Source organism: Sphaerodactylus townsendi, linkage group LG11 (genome assembly GCF_021028975.2).
Source record: "Sphaerodactylus townsendi isolate TG3544 linkage group LG11, MPM_Stown_v2.3, whole genome shotgun sequence".
Taxonomy (NCBI): Eukaryota; Metazoa; Chordata; class Lepidosauria; order Squamata; family Sphaerodactylidae; genus Sphaerodactylus; species Sphaerodactylus townsendi.
In genome coordinates, this window is record NC_059435.1 from 26,415,721 (window position 1) to 26,442,592 (window position 26,872).

Consider the following 26,872-nt stretch of genomic DNA (forward strand, 5'->3'; position numbering starts at 1 on the left):
CTAAATAGTGTATTACAGGAGTGGCCAAAATTGCTTGGAAATTATTTGGGGGAAAAAATAAAGCCCAGAATTAACTCAAAATAAGCTGAGGAAAAATGGAATGCGGGAGAGTTATACCAAATGTAGTTTCATTAAATAGTAGAAGTAGCAAAATTTTATTGTATTTGATCAAAGGCCTATACAATGCAAAACAGAGAGCAAGAAAAGAGTAAAAAACAAGGTTTAACCCTGAGTTAGAACTTTCTTTAGATTAGTTAGAACACAATCTTTCATTATTACAACAATGTCAACCACTCAGAGTAGGTGCTTTCTTTATAAACTCTCTAGCTGTAATCTTTCTTGCTGCTAATGCAGAGAGAGCTACTCTGTAGGTCATATGAGGGTCCGTACAGGGCTGAAGTGAGGGGGAACTGTGCCCGGGGCACACATGTGTCCCCGCCATGCCTGCCACGCTACACTCCGCCACGCCCCAGAACACCCCCATACTGGCGCACACCTGGGCACGTTGCCTAGTAAGGACAGCCGATGGTATTGTTTAGAAACTCATATGTGTAAACACCATCCTAGATAGTTGAATGAGCAGCATTGTTAATTGCAAGTACTATGCTTCAGGAGAATTGTTCGGTTTTCTCCTGAAAACTGTAACTTTTGTTTTAGTGTAATTTATGGATAGCACTTCTTCCATACAATATGTACCCAAATTGTGAAGCAGCCTATTAAAGCCAACTGCTGTCAGGGAGATTAAGACCATGTCATCTGCATAGAGCAGAATAGACATTTTTCACTGGTCGATAGAAGGGGATACAAATTCTGGACTGTCCAACCACTGCACTATATCATTTAGGGTGTTAGAAATTGTATAGCTTGTTATTTAAGTCGCCATCTGAAATGAGGCTATTTAGCTGTATGTATTTATTATTGTTACCATGTGTTTTGCTGTATTGCTAGTATGTATTTTTGCTGGGTTGTGAGCCGCCCTGAGCCCTTCGGGGATAGGGCGGGGTACAAATATAATTGAAATGAAAAAATGAAAAAAAATTATATACAGACTGAATAATAAGAACGGCATATTAGCACTCCACTATTTACAGTTTAAAAGCTTGCTTCTGGTTAAAATGCATAAAGAAGTTGTGAAAGACACAAAGTCACCCCAAGGGCAGGTAAGAGCTCAGTGGCACTCTGCCTTAATAGTGGGGGCAGATGGGCCAGGAAAGAGCCCTGTTTTCCCTGACTGTGTAGCCCTTTTGGCTGTGTAAGGTGGGCATTGGCTGGCCTTGGTTTGCCATAGTTCTTCCACCCGACTCCATCCATCCCCAGCTCTGGCATGCTCACCCTGGCAGCTTCCTTCTTGCTTTTTGCTCAGCCTCATGCCACAAAAAGTGCTCAAGTAAGCCAGGGTTTCTGGGGCTAGTCCATGTCAAACAAAATCACAGTTATCAGTCTTATTTGTCACTACAGCAACCGAAACTTGTACAACGTTCCCTAATGAACAACAGATTTTATAAGAATACTGTAGCTGTTGCCTTCAAGTAGTACATATTTGGTAAATGTGTATTATCTTGTGGTATTCAGTTTAAAGTTGCTCGCAGCCAATGGAATTGTAATATCTGAAAAGGGCCTTTGTGCTTGAGTTATGGAATAAAAAGGCTGATAACCACAGGTCTAAGTACAGTTCCCTTTCCTCTCACCCCTATTGATGCCCATTTACAATGACTGTATAAAATCAACAAATGCAAAATGTTAGTATATACACCTCTAGACATTTTTTAATCACAGTGGTTAATTTACCCACCCCATTTATTCTGTCCTTTGTTGTTGTAGTAGTAGTATATTGTAGAAATATTTATACAATACTTATACGTGCTTGTTTTCAGTACTAGGGTTACATTTGCATGTTTATTCTAATGCAGGATAGACTCCATTACTGTCCATGTTGGATTAATAGTCTGTTTATATGAAACGCTGAGGATGTAAAGATATATCCTGTGTCTGGGTTTTTTAAAAAAACTGCTATCGTTTTTGCAAGACTAAGCTTTAGGTGAGCAATTCGCTGCTGTCCTCAAACTACTTTCATGAATAGCTAGTGCTTTGCAGTCTTGGATGAATAATAATGGGGCTTGAAATAAAGTTAAAGTTGTGCCGACAAAAGTTGGACACTTAACATTCATTCTTTTTAATTCTAAATCAATGTGCTTGCAGGTTTTTTTAAAAGTTTTTTATCTAAAAGTTCACATGTTGTTCTTTTTCTGCTGCTGTCACCCCTTTACTTTCGTTTGTGCCTGTCTCGTGTTTTGTATATTGTATACCACTTTAGCAATTATAGAACCAGCAAACTACATGTTTGTTCCCAATTGCATTTCGGACAGGTTCTTGCTCTGCTGTTCCTTCCCCATGTTGTAAAAGCTTAGTGATTACCAGAAAAAGATACACTGTCTGTATACTAGTGTTACCTACATTCTCCTTGACAACGAGCTTGTATTTGCTTCTGGGCAAGACTTGGAGGGTTTGTACGGTTCCACGTGGCTCTAAAAGCCTAGTGACGTTGATCTGGAGTTCAGGTTGCCAACTCCAGGTTGAGAAATTCCTGAAAATATGTGGGCAAAGCTTGGGAAAGTTGGAGTTTGGGGTGAGAAGGGAGTTCAGTAGGGATGTAATTGAGAAAAAGCTCTGGTTGACATTTTTTGGGCCAGGGACCACCAGCAGGTTGTTACTCTTTGAGCATAATGCTCTTTTGAGGGGGGGGGGGCGTATTGAGAGAGGCGGTTCTACAGATGCAAAGGCCCGAGACCATTTAGGTATAGGGTTTTAAAAGTTAATTCCAGAACCTTGAACCTGAGCCAGAAATCCACCTGAAGTCAGTGCAGCTGACAGCACAGGTTGGATATGTGTTCTGCATGGTGTCCCTGTAAGGGCCAGTGAGCGGCATTCTGGGCCAGTTGAAATTTCCAGAACAGCCTCAAGGGTAGCTCTGTGTACAGCAAGTTACATTAGTCTAGTCAAGAAGTGATCATTGCATGGATCACTGTGATTAGGCTGGTGCAAGACAAGTAGGGTGCCAGTTGCCTAATCTGGCAAAGGTGGATTTGTGACTTGTGCCTCTATGGAAAGGTAGGCACCCAGGATCATGCCCAAACTCTGGACAGTTGGCATAGGTGTTAATTGTACTCTATCCAGAGCTGGTATCCCATTCCTTAATCTCCCTGGCTCAACCACAGGACCTCCGTCATTGCTGGATTTAATTTCAGCTGACTGTTTCAGCCATTTCACCATGGCAACTAAACCACTGGCCAGTAGATCCAGGGCAGCATCTGGTTGGCTACCCATCAACAGATACAGTTGGTTATCAGAATACTAGTGACAACCAGCATGAAACTCCAGACCAACTGGGCAAGGGGGCACATGTGGATATTAAATAACATTGGGAAGAGGATCTACTCCATGGCCAGGTTGGAAGCCAGATGGAAATGAGTCCAGAGCTGGTGTATCCTCCAGGAATACCTGGAGCTGGGGAGGGCAAATCCTCCGGCGCAGCCCTGCACTGTTTCCGTTGGTGAATTCAGACCCCATCCCCCTTGGATGAGGCTGTTAGTCATCATTAGAGACATAGTCTTAGAGTGTCACTGTAAGAAACAGAAGCCAGCACAATGCAGGGTCACTATTGCTGGGGTCCACATTCTTAAAGAACTGCCTCTCCCTGCATGTTCCCAGGAGGAAACTTTGATCTCCAGTACAAGGTCTGTTATCAGTCCTCCCCCCCCCCCCATCCAAACGTCTCAGGCATATTCTGCCATAGCCCATGCTCAAGCTTTTTCAGTTTTGCTTTTACTCATTTTTATGTTTTTACATCACTGTTACCCACCTCGGCTCCTAGGGTTCCTGGGAGAAAGGTGGTTATATGTGTATTTCAAAAATAAATAGCAAATATTGTACCTTTACTCTAGGTGAATCCCAAAATTACCCCTTTACTTTTTTCCAGATAAGTGGGTGCCTTTTCACTTCTATCAAGAAAGATGAAACATTGGACTTGGTAGACAGATGCAGACATAGTAAGAGCAAAACATGCCTTCTGCTCCTCTCACAGTTTGGCTAAAGCTTTCAGAATTTTTATTTATTTATTTTCCTTATTTATAATCACTAATAGTCCTGAGGGTGTGCAAACACATTCTGTGGCTCTTCCCAAGATTCTTGCTTTCCTTCCTTCCTTCCTTCCTTCCTTCCTTCCTTCCTTCCTTCCTTCCTTCCTTCCTTCCTTCCTTCCTTCCTTCCTTCCTTCCTTCCTTCCTTCCTTCCTGTCTTCCTTTCTGCCTTCCCGCCTCCTCCCTCCCTCCCTCCCTCCCTCCTCCTCCTTCCTTCCTTCCTTCTTCTTCCTTCCTTCCTTCCTTCCTTCCTTCCTTCCTTTTCCTTCCTTCTTCCTTTTCCTTCCTTCCTTCCTTCCTTCGGCTGTCCTTCCTTCCTTTCGGCTTCCTTCTTCCTCTTTTCCTCCTCCCTCCTCCTTCCTTCCTTCCTTCCTCCTCCCCCTCCTTCCTTCCTTCCTTCCTTCCTTCCCTCCCTCCTTCCTTCCTTCCTTCCTTCCTTCCTTCCTTCCTTCCTTCCTTCCCTCCCTCCCTCCCTCCCTCCCATCCTCCCTCCCTCCCTCCCTCCTTCCTCCTTCCTCCCTCCCTCCCTCCCTCCCTCCCTTCCATCCTCCCTCCCTCCCTCCCTCCTTCCTCCTTCCTCCCTCCCTCCCTCCCTTCCTCCTTCCTCCCTCCCTCCCTCCCTTCCTTCCTCCTTCCTTCCTCCTTCCTCCTTCCTTCTTCCTCCTCCTCCTCCTCACTTCTTCCTCCCTCCCTCCTTCCTCCCTCCTTCCTTCCTTCCTTCCTTCTTCCTTCCTTCCTTCCTTCCTCCTTCCTTCCTTCCTCCTTCCTCCCTCCTTCCTTCCTTCCTTCCTTCCTCCCTTCCTTCCTTCCTTCCTTCCTTCCTTCCTCCCTCCTTCCCTCCCTCCTTCCCTCCTTCCTTCCTTCCTTCCTCCCTCCCTCCCTCCCTCCCTCCTTCCTCCTTCCTCCTTCCTCCTTCCTTCCTCCCTCCCTCCCTCCCTCCCTCCCTCCCTTCCTTCCTTCCTTCCTTCCTTCCTTCCTTCCTTCTTCCTTCCTTCCTTCCTTCCCTCCCTCCTTCCTTCCTTCCTTCCTTCCTTCCTCCTCCCTCTCCCTCCTCCCTCCCTCCCTCCCTTCCTTCCTTCCTTCCTTCCTTCCTTCCTTCCTTCCTTCCTTCCTTCCTTCCTTCCTTCCTTCCTTCCTTCCTTCCTTCCTCCTTCCTTCCTCCCTCCCTCCTTCCTTCCCTCCCTTCCCTCCTTCCTTCCCTCCTCCTCCTTCCTCCCTCTCCTCTCTTTTCCTTCCTCCCTCCCTACCCTCCTTCCCTCCCTTCCTCCTTCCCTCCTTCCCTCCCCTTCCTTCCCTCCTTCCTCCTCCTCCCTCCCTTCTTTCCTCCTCCCTTCCTTCCTCCCTCCATCCTTCCTCCCTTCCTTCCCTCCTTCCTTCCCTCCTTCCTTCCCTCCCTCCCTCCCAGCCAGCATAGGGCACAGTTGAAGGTGCAATAATCCCTTTAGACTCCATACACATGAGTGCACCAGCAGTAAAGCTCACCGAGCGCCTCAAATGAAAATGAGCTCTTAAAAGCGAGGTGTGGAGGATGGGGAAATGTGATTTGGACTGCGCCAGGGGACAAGGATCACAAGCCAAATTTCCACTTCAGCCCCCCAGCAGACCTCGGCTTTTGTGTTGGGGGGGGGGAGGATGTGCAGGGGACTGATGACAGCTGGGCCAATTATTATGCAGTGATCTAGTTCCCATACACAAGCTGCACTGAACTCACCATGTGGCAAGATTTATTAGGAGTGTGGCCATCATCATGACATTATGGCATTTGATAATCTTAAGCAAGACTTTTATGCTGCTGGGAGCATTTATCTTTCCTTTCTGGAGTTTTTCATTGTTTCAGTTGCTGATTGCCCTGGATGCGAATATTACAACCATGAATGAATTCTGGGGATTATTGCAAAAACCTTCAAACTCACCTTAAAATCTCCTCTTCATTAGCCACATAAAGTTTTTAAATTGCATTAGCCAAGAGCTATTTTTCAAAGTGTGTCCTTGCTAATGAGAGGACAAGCAATAATCTATTCAACATCTGGAGGTTTCTGAAAAAGAAATCACTAAAGCCTAAATAATGCAAATAGCAGATGTGGACACCCAACTCTCAATTTTAGCACAAAAGCAGCTGTTGTAAAAATATCAGCCATATTTCCAATGTTTTGATTGAGGTGTGAAAAAGGATTGTATGAGTAATGTACAGTCTCGTACTTGTGAATAGCTGGTGGGTAGGGTAAGGATTTCTTGTTTTGCCTTACCACTGTCTGAGCTATTCACTCTCTCTGTGTTAATTAGAATGAGTGCTGAATTTGGGTAGTACAGATTCTCAGGTATTTGAACTGTCTCATACTCAGTTGTTTATAATAGCCTGCCTTATAGTTAACCAAAATAACCTACAAAAGTCCTGAATACAGAGAGGGAAACACTTTCTAATAGACTTAAACAGAGATGAAATATTAAACTGCTATTTTTCCCTGCATCTCCTTTTGTCTCAAAGTAATTCCTACCTAGTTCCCCCTACCCACCCACCCACCCAGTCCCTTAAATAGCAGCTAGATGCTCAGAAATGAAGCAGGAGGATAAAGTGCGGGGAAAAGCATCATTTGCTAAATATCTTTATGTCAGGCTGATAAAGGCATAGAAACACAATCGGACAATTGGGCAGTCTCATTGAGCCTGCTCATATGATGTACCACTGAGGTTCCCAACTAGTGAGAGAATGTCCCTTTAACAGAGGTTTAAAATGCATACATGGACAGTTGAAGCTTCTCATGGCATGGAGCTAAATAACATTGCTGCTGATCAAACTAATATTAAAGGGATAACTAAAGGGGCCAGTTTAAATATTGGTAATTCTGTGTATGGGTTATGACAGGAGGGAGGGTTGTTGGTGGGACAGAGTGGTGCCCTGGAGTGCCTTCCCGCTGAATTGTGCCCGAGGAGATTTTTTCCCCCTCCAAAATTCTAACAGTCAATTATGCTTTGACTGAGCTGCCTTTTCGTTTGTCAGTATGCAATGCAGTAGCATGAATGTGGTAATTTAGACTTTGAGTCTAAATTGTTACCCACCTTGGTTCCTTTGGTGCCTGGGAGAAAGGTGATTATTCAGACCCCACCCCCCTTGGATGACTTTGTGTTTTCCCACTTTTATAAATTAAATTAAACATTAAGAATGGTCTTTAGTTGTTCAGCTGGGGCACTTCACAGACTGGAATATTACCAGCTCTGTAAGGATACTCAATGAATCTTTTCCTTTGTCAGGAAAAAAACTGGCACCAGAGGCTTGTAAAGTTTAAATAAAGAATCAAAAGGTTTTATTTACAAGAAATAAATCAGTAAGTTTTTCTGGCAAAGGATAAAATTGAAATTATATACAAGATGCAGGTTCCTGAGAGGTTACTATTTTTCAGGTTGTTTCAGGAACCTTTTTACAGTTGATACAAGGTTCACACAGGTCCCTATCTTTAATGCCTTCATGTAGTTAACAGTCACTTAAATTCTCCACAAACTAAAGACCCACCAGGATGGGTGTTCAGTTTTCTGTTTGGCTCTCTAGTTATTGTGCTAACAAAACCCTAATTTCTACCCTCAGGTAAGTATAACCTACACAGTTCCTCAAACACTAACTCTGAGACAGTTTCTCCTCTAGTGCATCTATCTCACACGGTGCTTATCAGAGAAGGATGTGCAGTTTTCATCCAGGAAACCCAATCCTTTCTCTATTTACTAACTAACCACCTTCAGGAGCTTCACTGTCCCATACCTGGGTTAGTTTTCCTCAGAGAAAATCAACCAAACCACCAGTGTAAATACCAATCCAGTGTTATTAAGCTAGCATATTAATGCTCCAGTACCCTGGCACAGATTCCCTAACTTAAATCTGTCTTTCCTGGCCCTTTTCGAGAGTAACTCAACTTAGAACTGGCCCTCAACCTCCAGAGAATGGAGCTACAACAGACCAACCACTGGCTCTCAATTCAGTTCTCCCTTCAGAACTCTCAGTGCTCTCCATCCAATCACTTGGAGCTCAATGTTAACCCTTTGGGCTCTCAACATTCTACTGCCTAAATGTTCCTAAGTTTCTGTATACATCACATCAGTCAAGTGACAAAGCATAATATCCAGTACTTTTGATCCATAACACAGCAGACATTTTTCTCCTTTTGTTCTTGTTCCAGCAACTTGGGACCATCATCCCCACAAGGCTGAGAAAAGGATTTCCAAAGCTAAGTGAGGCACTCAAATCAACCCATGTCATAATGGTGCTGCATTAGATGAGGCTGCACCGTTTAGGACCCAGTTCCAGTCCAGCCTTGCTTGTGTAAATGTAAACAATTAATTATGTAAATTTACTCCAGAAAAATGTGTTGGGTATGAAACATTTTGTCCTTGAAGGACTCCTATTTTTATAGGTTATGAAAATAAGACACTCTGCTAGTTGAGCTTCTGTATATCATGCATCCAGTTGGGGCTGAAATGTGATGAGGAGGGGGAAACTCTGCCTCAAAGTGCTGCACCTTCCTTTGTCTAATGAAAAAAATATAGAATGAAAATTGCAACATCCAATCCTCCTTTAAGCCTGAGGCGAGCCAGAGCCTTTTCTAAATTGAGAATTCTGCAGATTAACTGAGATGTGATAGCTTTTCATCTGAATTCCAACTTTCGCCTGACTTCTGCTTGATTTAGCACATGCTTAATTTGAAGGATGTGTTCAAAAGCTGTCACTTAATCCTGTTTATATGTCCATTTTCACCTCTGATGATTGCAGCCCTATCACATGAAAGCTGAGTGATGTGAAACAGCTGAACTGGAAGGAACCTCTTCATTTACGAGAACAAGAATTGTACCAGCAATTGGGAAAGTAGCTGGAAATGCAATAAGCATTCATGTTTTGGATTTTGTATTGAATTGCTTGTTTGAATTTACTCCTTTTTTTAAAAAAAAAGATCATAGGAAAGACATGAGAGATGTGAGGGAAAGGCATTATAAGCTACTTCTATCTTTCTGTATCATTAGATTGCTTTCTCTGCATTTTGCTGGTGCTGCAATGTACCACACGAAGGGATTTAGAATAATTGTCCATTTCAGACTAAATCAGCTTTGGAATGAACCTACAAACTGCCTTTGCATGTAACCAACAGTAACTGTGTTTGCAGCTGTCTCACGGAGCTGTTTCAGGTGAAAAAAATGATGAAGAAAGGCTTAACTCTCTTTTGTCTTCTGACATGTTTTTTTTCTTCCTGGACTAGAGCGTGGAACTCAACCAATCCAGCTCACCTTTGACAAGTGACTCCCCTCCCCTCCCCTTCTGTCCTGCAGCTGTGGGAAAAATATTCACCTGGCTCTGGGGAGAGGGTAGAGAACATCTGCAATGATGAGGCAAATTGTCGAGTGCTGCAGTCCAGTAGTAGGTGGGAGTGCGCCAGGAGCAGCAGACCCTACTGGAGTGAGCCATACCACCAGGAAAAGCATGCCAGGGGTGGGGTGGGCAGGGAAGCAGAAACAGCCAAAGAGATGGCCTCAACCCTGCAGATCAAGCCTCAGCATCTGGCAACAAGGGCCAAGGGGAGTCGGGGCAGAGCAAGAATAGCGTGGTGTAGGTCCAAGGAAGGATGGGCCTGCTCCCAACCCCAAAGCCCTGGTTGGGGAGAGCCAGTTAAAGGGGTGGGATAGATGGCATAAGAGGGAGACAGGGAAAGGGGTCAAGGAGGAAGTAACCATCCAGCAGCTGAGGAACTGTGTGGGTCATGAGAGACAGGCAGTTGGTGAAACCTCCTCCCTCGCTTCTGAAGTCTCTGGGATGACAAGGACACTGGACGACGGTGCTGGGGAACAAAGGAATAAGGTGGTCCACCCCTCGGGCACCATAATTCTGATCCAAACCGAGCCTATGAGCATGTGCTACTGATAGACAAAAATAATATTGGGGATTCTATGAATGGATCGCCCATCTGATTTGCCCATGAGGTTAGGTATGCTAGGTACAATGACAACAAATATGTGTTTCAGGGCTGATTGTTGTGTTTCGTATGTGACTTTTTACTCTGGACCTTTCATGCTCAGAATTGGGGCAATTAATTTTACTCCCTGGGTCTTTAACATTACAGCCCTAGCTTGGTACTTAGCTGCAGGGTTGGCGTGTCCCAACTTTGTTTGCTGAGCAATCTGCTCCAAAGGACTTTTTCTCCAGTATTGCCACTTATTTTGAGCCACAGCTAAGTGGGGAAAGATGAGCAGAGCAAATTCAACAGATTGGATGCACAAATAGATTCCCAACAAAGCTGTGGTACGTTTTTGTGCCTTCTATCTCAATCTCCTGGGAAACCCATCACGACTTCAGCCATCTTGAAAACTCTTCTCCTCTATATAGTTTGCACAGATCACACAAAAGACACACAAAAGACACACAAGCACACAATTTTGCATGCCCCTCAGCTCATGTTCCTACAAGGCATGGAAGCCAACGTACCTTTTGTTGTTGTACTGCCTGGTCCACACACAATGGGAAGGAGGGTGAGAAGGTTCCTGGCTCCATTCTGCTCTTGCTCTGCCTCTCTTTTCCTTCTCTCCTTTTTTTTATAAGCAGCCCAAATGCATAGCTTATACAGCAAATTTGTCTCTCCTTCCCCTGTGCATTCTCAACCCCTGCACCCCTACCCCCCTTGGTTTACGCAAGAAACCTCATACACCCTCCAGCCAGTCTCCAAGCTTTACTCTGTCCCATGGCTCCTCCAGTCTCACCTGCAGCCCTCTGCACCTCAGAATGTTGGAGTTGGCCGTGGAGCACACCCGAGTCCACACCATGCTGCATACCTGCCTTGTGGCAGAGCCATACCACCTCACTGTGCAACAGGAGCAGTACACCAGCCCCTTCCTTGGTCGCCCAACACGAGGGCCACTCTGACCACCTTCCTGACCTGTGGTAATGGGGGGGGGAGGGAGGGGACAGGTGGCTAAATGTGTCCGTCTCCATCACTGCCAAAAAATCTTAAATGACGGAGATGGAGGACACACATGCAAACCTTCTGTCTGCTGGTTAGGAATCCCCAGTTCTCCTCCATTGGGTTCCACCCTGAATTGCCGCCTCCCAACTATCCTAAAAGCAATTTTCACTTATCTCTTGATGATGTCCTCCCAGCACCCCCATCAGGTGGACCGTCACCTTTGTCAATCCCAGGTTTAGAGAGAGATATTTGAATCTGAACAGATGCTGTATAAGAAAAGCAATTGTGAGCCGAATAGGCCCACTTGTTGTCAATAAAAGTGGTAAGAGCATCTTTCTCCATGGCGAGCTCTTTTCCAAAGCTGTTTGCTTTGCTCCACATGTTCCTGGGTGAGGAGCAAAACCCTCAGAGCAGGATGCCCCAAAAAGGACAACCATGTTGCTATATTAAAAGCTATTTGCATTTTTTCCCCTAATCGGGATTACAAAATTAATTTGCATCATCCATCCTGGTGGCTTTTTTAATCAAGATGACCTTATATCTCTTTTGCAAGTATATTCTTGCTTCTGCAATGGCACACATTTTTTTTCTTTATTATTTTCTTTGAGGAAAGAGAAACCTTCTTTCTAGATCAGAATTTTAGATAAATAGGAATCCACACCCCTATCAGTTTTTCGTCAGCATGGCCAATTGGCCATGCTGGTAGGGGCTGATGGGAATTGTAGTTCCTGAACATCTGGAGAGCCGCAGGTTCCCTACCCCTGTCTTAGACAATTTTAAATAACTAACGAAAAGTGCTTATGCTCCTGCTGTTGCTTTGTTTGGTACTATTTCTGCTAATTTGCATATTGACCAAAATTAGTTTCATGTTGTCAAGAAGAATGTAAATGGCTTTGTATTGTATTTAATGAGCTTATTAACGTCTAAAATAAAAAGCTATGATGCAAAAAGGGTTTCAATAACTATAATTGTTTTTGAATAGATCTGCTTCATCAGACATTTTCAATGACACCATTTTTTAACGTTTCTCTTACAAATGACAAAGGAGACTTAGATGGCAAAATAGAACATATTTTATTAAATACTAGCGGGCCCAGCCACGCGTTGCTGTGGCAATTGTCCTTCTCATCACAGTCCGCAACCCACACAGATGTCCATGCAGGTCCAATGATCCGCAGCATAGCCTTTTGGGGTGGTCAAATGGAATCCCTCTTTCCCTTTTCAATGCACATTGTTATATAGTGGTTCCTTGTGTTTTTAGTATAAGGTAACCCTTCCCATTCCACAACGGAACTGTCCAGAGTGTGAATCCTCGCTTGTTCTGTATGAGGGGTGGCTGGACACGCAATGCATCCTGGCTTGCAAGGTAGTGAACCAAGGGGCAAGCAGGCTATCCCAGTCAGGCAGCAGGAGAGGCAGGGTGGTGAGGCGCTCAGGATCGAGGTACCAGCTCCCTGGTTTCTTAAAGGGCACATGTGCAAAAGATAGCTGGAGCCGTAGTGTATGGTTCACCCTGGCACCCCACGGATTTTCTCTTAGACAGAAGAAGGTAAAACTCCAGCTCACTTTTAGTAAAAGAGAGCTGTGGCGAATATGGGTGGGTAAGTGGGTAAGTGGTGGTTGGATTGAGGGAGGGCAGAGTGAGGTGTGTGAGGATGAGCTGGAGTGTATTGTGTGGTAGCAGTAGGTGAGGCACAGAGAGTGAAGCAGCACTCCATGCGGTGAGGGGGAACCCCACCTGACGCCCTCACACGCCAAAGTGTGTATGTGTTTCACTTCCACTCATATGACCTACCAGTATTACCTATTTACTGTTTCCACTGCTCATCTCTGCCCATCTGCGGGAACATCCTAAGCCCTCAGGCCACAGACAGACAGGCTGCACAAGGAACATTCTAAGGGTGACAGTTAAACACAGCCTGCTTCATGGCCTGGTGCGCCAGGAAAAAGACGTTTTACCTGGCTCAGGTATGGACTTTCGGCAATTTGAAGGTCCGAGTACCTGCCTGCAACAGGGAGGAACATCCTGTGAAAATTTGGGGGCGATCCGTCCAGCAGCTTCTGAGGGAGACCATCAGGGACAAACGCACTGTTAGATTTTTATATATATAGATTAATTACCTCTGTTGCATTTCACGTATTACCTTGATAAATATTGCCAGTCTTGATTTATCTTACCACCAGAATTAATACTAGGGTTCTAACTATGTGACTGTATGACAAATTCTCCAGTGTGGTATAAGATCTTGCAACAGCCCCTAAATAGGGGCTTGGTTACAGTGATCCTCTGGGAGTATCTGTCCTTTTGTAGATGCTTAGTCCAAACTGTAGCCAGCATTGCTTATATGTGTTTGTGATGTTTCATTCTAGGAGTACTACTGTAACATCTGTCAGTTCCGTCCCAGGGGCTCTAGCTTGAGCTTTTTGAGGCAGTTTCAAATTGAGGATCCCCACACTTAGTATTCTGAGAATTTTAACATACGTGCATGGCTGCCTTATTGGATCAACCTCATAGCATCATTGCTGTCATGACAACCAGATCACTGCTGACAGATCAACCATTGATCTGTCCCAACACAGGGGAAAAAATTAAATGTTTTAATATTCCAAGCAGGTTGCTAGAATTTTGGTAAGGGTGTGTTAGCCTTGCCCTTGACACACCAAAATATATTATTTCAGAATATTTTCCTGTTAAACTACATTGGCAGAAGCCACCTCTCATATTTTTGTGTGTGTAGCAGTGTGTCCACTTAGAAGCAGGCCACAGGCAAAAGGTCTGTTTAGCAAGATTAAATCAATGAATGAGTTACTCCAGTGAATCTGGAAGCCTCATTAACTATGGACATGATCTTGATTACAACACCTCACTGAACTACTTTGACACAATAGACACTGAAAACCTCCTTGGTATCTGATGCTACATTTCACTACACCTTTTTAGAAAATGGCTCTGCAACAAATGGTTGCTTCCTTGCATTTCAACCTGTTGATACACTTTTCCTAAAACCAATCAAATAATCCCTTCCTAATCTGATGCCTCAGCCAAATTTTGAATAACTCCTAAGTGGAGGCTCCAAAGAGTTACCTCCTCTGCATAAAAGCCATTCTTGTGCATCCTGGATTTAATCTAAGAGCAATTGGACTCCATTGTCCCGGTACTTAGGAACAATAGATAGAGCTTTTGATTAACTCAAGCCAGCAAGTCCAGCATGGGAAATTCCAGAGAATTCAGGAAAACGAAACTTAAAACTCACTTGTTCCCGCCCCTACCTGGACAAAAGGGTATAAAAGTACTGTGCATCCCAACTCCAGTGCTCATTGCTAATCTGAACCTCCCTTGGTCTCTTGTTGGTGTGGAGGACACTCTAATTCATCCTTCGCTTCTGGGTTCTTAGATGCGCTTATCATTTGAATCCTTGCCTTATAGACTTTCTTCAGCTGATTTAGGTAACGTATAAGTCCCCTGCTTCCCCAAATCCCATTCTATCTTCCCACCTATCTCTTCCTCCCTATCTATATGCTTAGGAATTATGTGTATGTGCCTTAATGTCTCACTGTCTGATTGTTTGCAACCAAAACTTATATAAAAATATTTAAACTGCAATTTGGTCTTTTGTGAATTCTCTGCAGATACGTTTCAAGCCATTTCTGGAATACATAGTCTAAAAAGATCCCTACCCAGCCTGCCTCTAGCATTGCCAAGCCAAGTTATTTTCCCCATTGCTACTTTAAGATATTTGTGTGCTGTTACACTCTTATCAGCTGGTGGAGATTCCTTAGAAATAAGTCCACAACCTGTGAAAGCTGGGTAACAGGTGGCAGTGGTGATTGCAAATTCTTTTCAAAAAGACTTTTTAAAATGAATTTTATTTTGTGTGTTTTTTAAATTTTAAGATTTTAAATTTTAAGAACATCCATACAATCATATCAAACATATGAATAGTACCCATTTACAGGGTATCTTTAACAGTAATGTCAAAAGTAAACCAATTTGTGATTGCAAATTCTTTTTCCCCACTACCACCATGAATTTCACCCAGCTTAGGATAGTTCAGATTTGATGACTCTTAAAAGTGAGTCCCTAATCAACAGTTTAAATCATATGGCAGAAAACCAAAGTTTCCACTCTGTTATAAAATTAATTTCTCTCTAGGCTGAGGAGAATTTCCTGAGTCTGTAAAGGAGATGAGTCTTTTACCCTTGTTGAAAAAAACCCTCTTTGGATGGAGACACATGGCCAATTACCTTCTTTATTATTCTTGGGCAAAGGTGATAGAGAGACTGGTGGAGAGTGGAGTAATGCCAGGGTTTTCTATATGACTCACCTGCCTTTGACCCATTCAAGCTGGTTTCATGTCTGGGAGACTGCACAGTGCTCTTATGGGTGGCCTCCAAATACAACTGGATAAGGGAAATATATCCCTAACAATCCTGTTGGATCTTTTGGCAGCTTTTGACACATTATACTATTCAATTACTAAGTCTCTTTAAAACTGAGGTGGAATAGAAACAGAGGCGGAGCTGCTGGGGGATGCGCGTTCCACTGGTTTGTTCCACAGTTTTGGGAAAAATAGGAATAAAGCCTGTGTAGAAGAGTTCTGATTTTCCTACCTGCGTGGCAGTCATTTTCCTGGACCCTGTCCCTCAGGGAGCCTCTGCCATGAAAACTGACACATTCAGATGGTTAAATTCAGATTGCGATAAGGGCAAGAGGTTCTCTGAATTCCCAGCTTCCATTTAAAATGAAAATAAAGCATGAGCCTGTTCCTTCGAGAATATGAGGAAAGGCATAATTCTGCAATGGAAGAACCTAAAGACAGGGGCATATCTATTAAAAATGGTGCCCAGGGCAAGCACTACTGGTTCATGCACTCCCCAAATTCCATGTGGGGCTTGGAGTGTGCAGCTTAAAACTTGACCTAGCCAGGCTGAACTCATCATTGAACTGAGCACTGGCTCTGACCGGTTTTACACTGTTGGCTCCACCTCCAAGCCCAACCCCTACACTTTAAAGGTTGACCCAGTCCGGCTAACCAGCTTAGTGTTGAATGGGATGCTTGGTTCCTGAACTTATTTGTGGTGGGGCAAGGCCACTTGAATTCTGAGCTCAGTCTGATTGGGTTCAACTGTGTGTCCTGCACCCAGACTACACATTCTCCCCTTCCATGAACTCCTTACTTGCTGTTCCCTTCAGGAGCATCTATTATGATGCAGGCGTGTCTGCTAACCTATTCAAGTCCTTAATCAATCAGACAATTCCATCTCCTGTGCTATTAACACCCCTCCTTGGAGTAACTGGAGTACCCTCAAACTCTGGTTTCTGCCACTGGCAGAAGTGGACACAGATGTTAACTATAGTCCCCTTTTTAGCCCAGCATTTTAGGTTCAGTTTTAACCACAAACTGTTTCTCTACTGCCATGACTCTTACAAGATTCAGTTATTTTCCCACCACAGACTGCTGCTCCACCACTGACACTTCAGGATTCTCCCTCTGCAGCTTTCGATTATGCTCACTATTGCATCAGAGTGTATGGATTTTTCTCATTCCATTTCTTAATCTCCTGAGTCCCTTAAGAGGAAAGGAAGGGGTACCAAAATGTAAATAAATAAATAAATTGTGGTGAGCTGCACATGGAACAGCCATGCATGTATAACCCATCCCAGCTCCTTGGGTAACAACAAACACCTCTGTCATGTTTTTTTTTTTCAAGAGTAAATAGCTAGTCTGGGGGAATTGTGTTTCATATCAGGGGCATGGAGTGGGGGAAATAATCCTTCTCATCCTTACTCAATTTGTGCCTTAGTAGTTCCTCCTGTGTTGCATGTTACAGCTTCAGAGAGAGCATGTAAAAACAGCGGCTAACTATCTTCCATCTATACCATTGGGGGTGAACCTATGGCACGGGTGCCAGAGGTGGCACTCAGAGCCCTCTCCGTAGGCACGCGCAAACCCCACACACATGTAGGCTGGCCTGGGCCGCTGGGCTCGATTATTAGCATTAAACTTAAGACCTAGTTTTGGGGAAGCAGTGTAGGTAACCCTGTTAAGCACTGTTAAACCCCACTGATTTTCATGCGAAGAACTAAAGCACGATCCTTTACCTGGGAGTAAGCTCAGTTGCTGTCAATGGGGCTTGCTTCTGAGTAAACCCTCCTAGGGTCGTGATTCACCCATTGGAAGAGTTGCACGGTTGCTTCAAAGCAAAGCCACCAACTACCACCAAGCTTACTCCCGAGTAACGCGCGCCTCGGAGCCAACCGTTTTTTTCTAAACTAAAACCTCAATATTCAGGTTAAATTGCCATGTTGGCACTTTGTGATGAATAAGTGGGTTTCGGGTTGCAATTTAGGCACTTAGCCTCGAAAAGGTTCGCCATCACTGATATATACCAAGGACCTGGGTTCATTCTTGGATTTTTTGGGGACTATTTTTTTTGCCTCTGCACTCTCCTTTTGAGTGATTTCATTTGTTCTTGTGGTTCATGCTGGCATTTTTACCTGGAATTCAGTCATTCATTTTTTTATTTTTTTGTGTGCAGTTAAAATTTTGACTACTTCTCTATGGCCGATAGTACTGAACATCATAATATTTATTTTTAAAACAATCTTGGTGATAGGATGTGACTACATAATTACATTACATAACAATTGCTTGGGATTTAAAAAGGGAAGTAAAAGCTCCTAACTATCTCTTTCCTTTAAGATGAGTGTGACTAATGTTTTAAATGGGAATTTGCATTTTATCTAAAGAATTAGCACACACTGCAGTACAAGTAAGAGGGAGAAAATGCTTTCTTGTAGTAGATGGAGTCAGTAGATGGAGATTTTTCATTATGCTGGACACATGGAAAGACTTCATTTGGAGAATGCAGGAAGTCGCGGGCTTCTAAAATGCAGGTCAACATTAAAGGATTCTGAAATAAGTAGACAGTGTCCTTATTTCCTTTCTGAATAGACTTTTTATTATAGTATCTAATGTGATAGCTGCTATTCCCCCTCCCAATCCTTTCCACACAGGAGGAATTGAGAGGGACATTGAGACTTATAGAAGGCTAAGAGGCTGAAAAGCTTTATTTAGAGGAGTCATTGTAATCCATTGGAAATGCATGCAGAATAGATGCATAGAGTTTATTGTAAAGTTTAATACATAGGAGAAATGTCAGAGTGGGAGGGAAGGCGGCATGGTAAAACCCGATCTTGCCAGAAGCTAAGTAGGGTCGGTACTTAAAAGGAAGACTGTCAATGAAGACTCGGCAGGGGCAGTCAATGGCAAACCACCTCTACTTCCCACTTGTCTTGAAAGCCCCTTGCTGGAGTTGCCATAGGTTGGCTGTGACGTGACAAGACTACACAGACACACACACACACACACACACACACACACACACACACAGAAATGTCAGATGGTTAGCATTCTTGTAAACATGGAATTGGTCTACTGAATTTCCCAAACCATTTCCATCATAGTTTCAAAACCAACTGCATTTTATCACAAGCAAAGAAGTATGAAAATAGTGGTTTATTTCATGTAAATATATAGCCCTGGCCTCCTTAAGATTGTCACTGATTTTAGAACCAAAAGCTTAGAGTGCATTAGAGAGTACGAGGCCAGTTCTCATAATACAAGTTCACTATGGCTTACACAGTTCTGTAGTTTTATCTGATGACATTTGAACCCTAGAAGATCCCATAAAAGAGGTGTGGTTAGGAAGGCAACACTATATATATGAAATACATGGAATGAACCAGGAATGTGTACATAAATGTTATTTCACTAGTCAGTTCACTTTGCTGTATAATATCTGGTATTCATTTTCTTTACTAATTATGTTTGGAATCCTTCCCCCCCTTCCCCACTCCATTCGTTATTTCTTGTTTTGAAAATGCTGTATGTGAAATGCATGCTTTTTCCCCCCTCTCCAATTCAGCAGGAATTCTCTAGGATTGTATGTATGTATGTATGTATGTATGTATGTATGTATGTATGTATTTATTTATTTATTTATTGTTTAAACTTTTATACCGCCCCATCCCCTAGGGGCTCTGGGCGGTGTACAACATAAAACATAATAAATAAATTATTAAAATCATTAAAACAGCGGTTACATAACACTAATAATAATAATAATGGGTATCAAACGTTGAAGGAGCCTACCTAAAGTTTAGGCAAATAAAAAGCACTCCTATTCCAAAGGCAAAATTTCTCACTTTTACAACATAGTGCAGTATAAACTGGCATGTGACTAAGATTTTCTATATTTCCCAGGATTCTCAGATCAAGGCAGCAAGAGAGAACAGGATATCCGTTTTTAAATGCAAACCTAATAATGAGCAAAGGAAGCTAAACCTTATACTCCCCAAGTGCCTGGAGTGCTTTTTTTCCCCCCTGCCAAGCTGACTGCTGGCATACAAGACTGGCTTGGAGAAAAATATTTCATGTACTGGAATAAGATACATGAGGAGACAAGATTTACTTCCTCCTCTCGCCAACATAGTCCAGTTAGGTTTACAAATAGACTTATGCTATCCCTGTCCTTTACAGGTGACTGTAACATGTGGATTACCCAATTTGGGACTGGAATGAAAAAATGCCATCTGTCTTTCCACCATGACCTAGTCAGACCCTCACAGTAGCAGTTAAGAAGGACATCAAGAAATCTCAGCTCATTTAGCAATTCTTTCTTATATACTGTATATACTCACATATAAGCCGAGTTTTTCAGCCCTGTTTTAAGGCTGAAAAATGTCCCCTCGGCTTATACACGAGTCCTGGCTCTTCAGGCCTCTGCCAAGGCTGGGAGCGTGGCCGGGACGACCTCCCTGTGGCTGCACAAGCCGCTTGTTGCTGCTCTCCTCGGAGGGTGAAGGGGAACCCTGGCTGGCTGGGCTTCCTCAAACCCTGGGAGGCAGAGGGAGCTCCTTATTTGGGCAATGACATCAGGGGGAGTCACTGCCCAAATAAGGAGCTCCCTCTGCCTCCCGGCTTCCCACCTTCGGCTTATACGCGAGTCAATACATTTCCCCAGGTTTTGGTAGTAAAATTAGGTGCCTCGGCTTATACACGAGTCGGCTTATACACGAGTTTATACGGTAGAGAAATTTAACCCTTCCTTATCACTGACTACCTACATCTTGTCCTTCTAGCAACATCTGAACATTATTCTATCCCCCCACTCAGTCGAAAAATCAAATAAGCTGCCCACTGCAACCCCAAGTTGTACTACAGTGGAACTTCGGTAATCGTTGCCTTTGGTTTTCGCCGGTTTCGGTTTTCGCCAGTCACCCAGCCGTTTTTTTGCCTTGGTTTTTGCTGGGCACCTCCGTTTTCGGCTACGCCATTTTTGTAAATTTGCTACACCATTTGCGTAAATTTATGATTTTTGCCGAGCATCGCCAGACGGATTACTGGTGGAAACCAAGGTTCCACTGTATTTGTTTCTCTCTCCCAAGTCTGCACAGCCTTGTCTGCCAGCTAGCACAAGCAAAGCTCCTCTTGTATCCTTCAGGGCAGACACACTAACTACCTGTTCCAACCCCCAAATTTGTACAGCCCTGCTTATCTGCCTATGCATACAAGAAAACATGTGCAGCTGCCAAGCAAAAGTAGCTCTGGAGAATGAGTCCTACCACATGCTTTTATTGAATCAGAAAGCCCTGTCATGGTTGCTCCAGTCCTAAGAACACATTCCTTGGAATAAGACTCATTGAATAAAATGGAATTTATGTCTAAATTGATCTGTTTAGAATTGTGCTATGAATTGATTGGAGGCAATTAGAAAGCCATGCCAATAATGTTAATTGGGACAATCCTGTTTGTCAGAAATGTCAGTAAACCCATGGCATTAACTGATCATCTTTTGGCCCTTCACTATCATTCCCAAACTGAATGCAATGGTGAGCTACCAGAATAGCCGTATGATTGAAACCTTTTTGATCATTACTATCAAACACTGGAAATGATTGCAGTTGGATTAATGATATTAACTATATTCGAGAATGGTTGTGATTTGGGCCAGATTTTGATGCATTTGATCAAGGCTCGCATCCCTAGAAATAACTGTGCCATCATCCATTCACGTTTAACTTCCTTTGTTCTGATATAATCAGAGATATTGTGGGGAAAAACATAAATCTTTCATGGAATCTTAAGAATTGGCCTGACTGTCATATGAACATTTGTAGGCAAGAACTTACTTTGTAATATACATAAGATTATTTTTGTTTTGTTTTGTTTTGGCTGAATGTAAGCTAAAGATAAACAAGTTAGGAATGAAATAATAAAAAAATCCCCATGGAATTCTGCTTGCATTACATTCATGTTAATAAACAAGTTTGTTCAGTTTGTAATTTGTTCTGTTTGTAAATTGGGCACACAATAGGAAAAGAACAGCATAGTATACTAATGGATGAAAATAATTCATGTCCGTTAGAATGTGTACAGTTTTTTTTTATTTTTCCTAAAACATGGTCATCTAAACTTATTCAGAAATCCAAATGTATTGAAAGAAATCCCAGTTAGGCTATTTTAATAATGTATTTTAAAAAACTTTTACTTCTCTTTTCCCCAGACTGTTAAGAGCCCAGTCCCTGGAATGGTATTATAATAATGTGAAAAGTCGCTTCAAACGGTTTGGAAGTGCAAAAGTCTTGAAGAATTTATATAGAAAACATCGACTGGAGAGTGGAGCATGTTCTGACATACTAGGTAATTTAAAATTATGCCTTTGGTTTAGCTCTATTTTTGTCTGATTAAACTTCTTATACCAAATTTTTTAATCAACATGTTTTAATAAGAGGACAAAATTGTTTATTTTTTCAAGTATCTTTAACTCAACCCTTTCCCTAAGATAACATTTTCCTTCATTGGAATTCTTCTGTATTAAGTCTCAGGAAGAAATGAGTCCACGGAAACAGAAAATGCTGTCATGTTTTTTTTTCTTTTTTAACAATCCCTTTTTCAGGAAAGATTTGTGAGTAAAAGTTGGTCAGGATTTCTTTTATTTATATTCTGTTTCTTCAATTTAATTCTAGGTAGCCTATATAATATTCCTAGTTAATCTCCATTCATTAATTAGTTCCTGAACTGCTCAGTACGGATAAATTGAGCCCTCGCCCCAAATTCTGTTCCTCTGTCTTTCTGGTATTCCTTTTTGCATTGTATTCCTTTGCTTCTTCATTCCCATTTGGCCAAAACACCGATTAGGATAAATTCTAAAGTTACAGCGATGAATGATGCAGTTGGTCACAGCTTGGAGCTCCTTCTGTTCATTTACTTTCCCCACTTCCACCACCCATATTACTGATGTCCTCATTCGATTAATAAAATGCTTCCAAAAAGGCAAACTTGATATTATTGTATATGTAATCTGGTCAAATGCTTTTTATGTAGTGTTACTATCAGTGGAATCAAGTATTACTGGTTCCCACCAGGAGCCTTTCGTATAACCCAGAGTTAGAGGGTGAATTATAACCAGTGATGGACAAAACGTCTCAGGTTGTGGTTAAGGTTTAGGCACAGCCAGTAGAAATATTTTCCAAGAAATTTAGAAAGTACGGTGTTGTTTCTTGTGCCTGTTTCCACAGTTGCCCAGTTTATTTTTAAAGCAATTTTTGTAATTTTTAAATTCAAAGCAGCTGACAAAAATTAGGTTCAAACTACCAATCAGCCTGCAGAATTTAATTTTTTTTAATCGTGCACAACAAAAAGAAGGCAAATAAAAAGTGTATTGTCCTATTTGCAGCCTTGGGTGGTCAAGTCACAGCTGACTTATGGTGACCCCATAAGGTTTTCAAGGCAAGAGATTTGCCATTGTCTGCCTCTGCATAATGACCCTGGTATTACTTAGTGGCCTCCCATCCAGGTACTAACCAGGGCTGACCCTGCTTAGTTTCCAAAATCTGGCAGAAGCCCATTTATTTATTTATTTATTTATTTATTTATTTATTTATTTATTTATTTATTTATTTATTTATTTATTTATTTATTAGATTTTTATACCGCCCTATCCCCGAGGGGCTCCGGGATATATTTATTTATTAGATTTTTATACCGCCCTATCCCCGAGGGGCTCCGGGATATAACACTTTGTAAAGTAAACACTTTGTAAAGTAACACTTTGCCTCCCCCAAATACTCTTCTTATACAATTTTATTCTTAGCATACCTTAAAGGGAGGACATTCCTTCCTCTAATGTTTTGGCAGAGTATTTCACAATACATAGAGGCACTATTGAAAAGGGTCCCCAGTGTCCCCTCTGTGACTGATTTCATGATTTCATAGCAAAAAGGGATAATAAGATAATCAAAACCACTATTCAAGTGTATATATCACCTAAGAGTTCCAAAAAGCCTAGAAACCATCCTCTAGCTCTTCCATGACATTTCAGTCCTCCAAGAACTGAAACTGATGTACTCTCCCCACATTGTTTGCTCCCTTTCCTCTTGCTCATACCTAACTTGCAGCAGTAGGTCAGGAACAAGAAGAATTCCCTAGAGGTGTCTGTACAAACCTTTCCCTCTCTCTCACCTTCTGTCTCTAGTCCCACCAGAAGGGAAACAAAACACAGTAATTATTAGACCCTCAAATTGATTAAACCTTTCTTTAAAATTCAATATGTGGCTGTTATTGTGGCTGATATGGATTCTTTTTTATGGACATTTTCCAAACTAATTTCTACAGTTTAAAAAATCCAGAATTCCCAGTGCACCAGTCTGTTAGCATTCCTGTTCTCCTCTCCACCACCACCACCACCAACAACAACAACAACAATCTCATCAAATCATCAAATTAGTACACTGATTTCAGATCTCTCCTGAAAAATGTGCATGGATTTGAATTTCAATGTAACACTTTTCATATGTGTTTATTTGTAGAAATCATGGGTTGGATAAGGTGCAGTGTAAGCAGAACTGTGCTCCATAAGCAGCAACACTCACATTTACCCACCCATGGATGAGTTCTGTGTCCCCCAGATAGTACCCCTACGTGTCACAGAATCCCAGGATCATCATGAGTGTTGGAGTGGGGGAAGAAGAGTTGGCTAAAATTGCCCTATTCCTTTCTTGTGAGCAGATCATGAATATAAGATAGATGCCCTGAAAAAAAGAGGCTGGCATTTTGTTTCTTGCTTGTTCTACATCTCTCTCCTACCCAAGCCTTGCTTATAACAGGGGTTTGGGTAGAGGTTGAGATAGGAGTAGTATAGAGAGAGGAATTCTCTTAGCTCCTGTTTCAGTAAAAAACCGTTGCTATTGATGGGGAAGATGGAAAGGTAGTTTTCAGCCTGGAGTATGCAGGGCTGTTTCCTGACTGGTTAGATTACTCCTTTTCTTCCCCATCCTGACTAACATGCTGGGAGTAATGGAAGAAAACTGGCTTCTTAACCATATGGATAAGGCACTGTTTCCTACCACCACCCTCAGATTTATGAGAGTTTATATCAGCTTAGAATAAATACCTTACCTCTTTTATTGTCACTGGTAATGTTCATTTTTCTCTTCTCACTATGACTGCAAGATAAGTCCTCTTGTTCCCTTTGATATAGAAGCAGGTTAAACTGTCTCATTTTTAATGAAATGGTTCCCTTTAAAATCCATGATCTATTTCAAGTCCAGAATGTCATCTTCAAAGCTAGTCTTCTGTATTGGCTTTTTGTGAGCAATCTCTCCTTATTGTTAACATCACAGTCTCTCTTTTACTTGAGCAGATGTTGTCTGAGTACAAGGATTAGCCTGGTGTGAGAGATTTTTCCACTGAAGGAAATGCTTTTGAATATAATTAAGCCTTCAAACAGTTTTCTGCACCATGTCTTTGTGTGAAGGATCTCTCTCCCATACTCCCTTCCTGATGTTACATATGACATTGGAAAATGATAACGATCATGATGTTCTTTTTGACCAGATGCCGGAAGCTTCTGTGAGGGAACCATAGAAAATGAAGGAAGTATTTGTGGCAGTGATTCTACATTCTACAGGCAGACAGAAGGTAATTCTCTTAGAACTATATCTATTTTTTAAAAAAAAAAACTAGAACCAAGCAGTTACAGATAAATTGCTGAACAAAATAACTACGACCAAAGAAGGGTCTTTGCAAATGACATCAGAGTCTGAAGAAGATCACATTTTTTGAATCCTAAATTTAGATGATACAGATCCCATCCTCTAAGAGGAGTGCTTGCCACTGGTACAAGGAACCTTTCTGTGATATAAGGCAAGTAAGAATCACCATAAACAGGGAAGTTTTGGGAAGAAAATGGCTTCTGTTTTCTCTAGGCAAGTGCCTTTCATTGGTCTGTGAGGGCAGGCAGCCTAGCTAACATGGGCTAGGAACTGTGGATTTATTTGCAAAGCTCTTGTAATCTCAGTATCCTTTCTCCCAAATCCTGTAGTGGGTTACTGGATTTTGTGGCTCATTTTGTGACAGAAGAAATTCTAGTCTCTGGTTTGCAGCCAATTTAGGAGGCCTTCCCTTGTAACCTTTTCAATTGGTTTCTCTTAAATATTTTCTCTTACATAAAATTGAATACGGGTGTGCACATCAAAAGAAATGTGGTAATTTTGAATCCAGATTTCAGGAAGGGCACAGTTTTCATTGTTCTGAACTTTAAGGAATGCCCTTACCTTGCTTAAAAAAATCCATTTGGGGTGCTTTTCAGGCCTGGAAATTCTTGAATTTGGGATCTGTTGTTTCTTATATGGGAATCAATATGTGGGTCTGGGTTGGCTGTTTTTGATCTAACTGCCAAAAATTGCAGGAAATGCCAGAAGAACAAACAAAACTAGGCCAGAGATCAAAGGCAGGCCCTATTTTTTTCCAGGGAATTCTGAGTTTTTCTGGGTTCGGGTATCCATAACCTGGCCTAACACAGCCATATTTCTGTATACTTTTTGTCTTTGGATAACCTGGCTGCAACCTCCTAATGTTGAATAGGATTTTTCTTCTATTACACCTTCATTTTTTCAAAAACAGAGTCAGGAATTGTAGAGACATAAAACTGTACCCCACAAAAGTTCTTTGGGATTAGCAAGGACCATCGTAACGTTATATTTTGTTTATGTTGTGGAGTTTCCAGGCCGTATGGTCGTAGAATTTGCATAGAAAGATTCTCCTCCCGAATGTTTTGCCTGCATCTGTGGCTGGCATCTTCAGAGGATCTGATGTTGGGAAAGCAAGTGGAGTATATATATCTGTTGAGTGTCCAGGGTGGGTGGCGATGCAAAGAACTGAATAGTTGAGGGCAGTCTGATTAGGTGCATGAGTGGTCAATCGAAGATTATAAGCATTGGGAATAACAATGAGAATTCGCAAGGTAAACAGCTGGTGGGAGCATTGAATAGTATCTTGGTTTTGTTTCTCTTTGTCTATATCATCTCTAGGGAGTTGAGTTGAGCTATTAGATGACTGTCTTTGACTCTAGTAGTTATCGATGGCAGTTAAGGCTTGAAATTATTATAGTTTCTTCCTTCCTGTTAAAATTGTCCATGTGCTTATGGATTTCAATTGCTTCTCTGTGAAATCCATAAGCACATGGACAATTTTAACAGGAAGGAAGAAACTATGAAAATGAACAGAACTTGGCTGCCAGTGTTGAAAAATACTAGAGTCAAGACAGTGTCTAACCAGCTCCACACAAACACAGGATGACCAAAGACAAAAGAAACAAAGGCCAGGATACTTCTATTCAGATGCTCCCACCAGTGACCTTGCGATCTCCATTGTTACTCCCATGCTATAGTCTTCATTGTTACTCATACTTCTATTCAGATGCCCTCCCCCAACTATTGACCTGGTTGCCTTCTTTTGT

At 42.2% G+C, this 26,872-nt stretch overlaps 1 protein-coding gene across 5 annotated transcripts in view; it reads left to right on the forward strand.

The window, feature by feature from the left end:
- LOC125440814 (myosin VIIA and Rab interacting protein) overlaps positions 1-26,872 on the forward strand; it is a 357,602-nt gene that overhangs the window by 284,776 nt on the left and 45,954 nt on the right. For all 5 annotated transcript variants that reach the window (XM_048510830.1, XM_048510828.1, XM_048510827.1 and 2 more), the window contains exons 4-5: positions 21,638-21,774; positions 24,970-25,053. In XM_048510830.1, the coding sequence (XP_048366787.1) occupies positions 21,638-21,774; positions 24,970-25,053 (221 nt within the window). The remainder of the gene's footprint in view (positions 1-21,637; positions 21,775-24,969; positions 25,054-26,872) is intronic.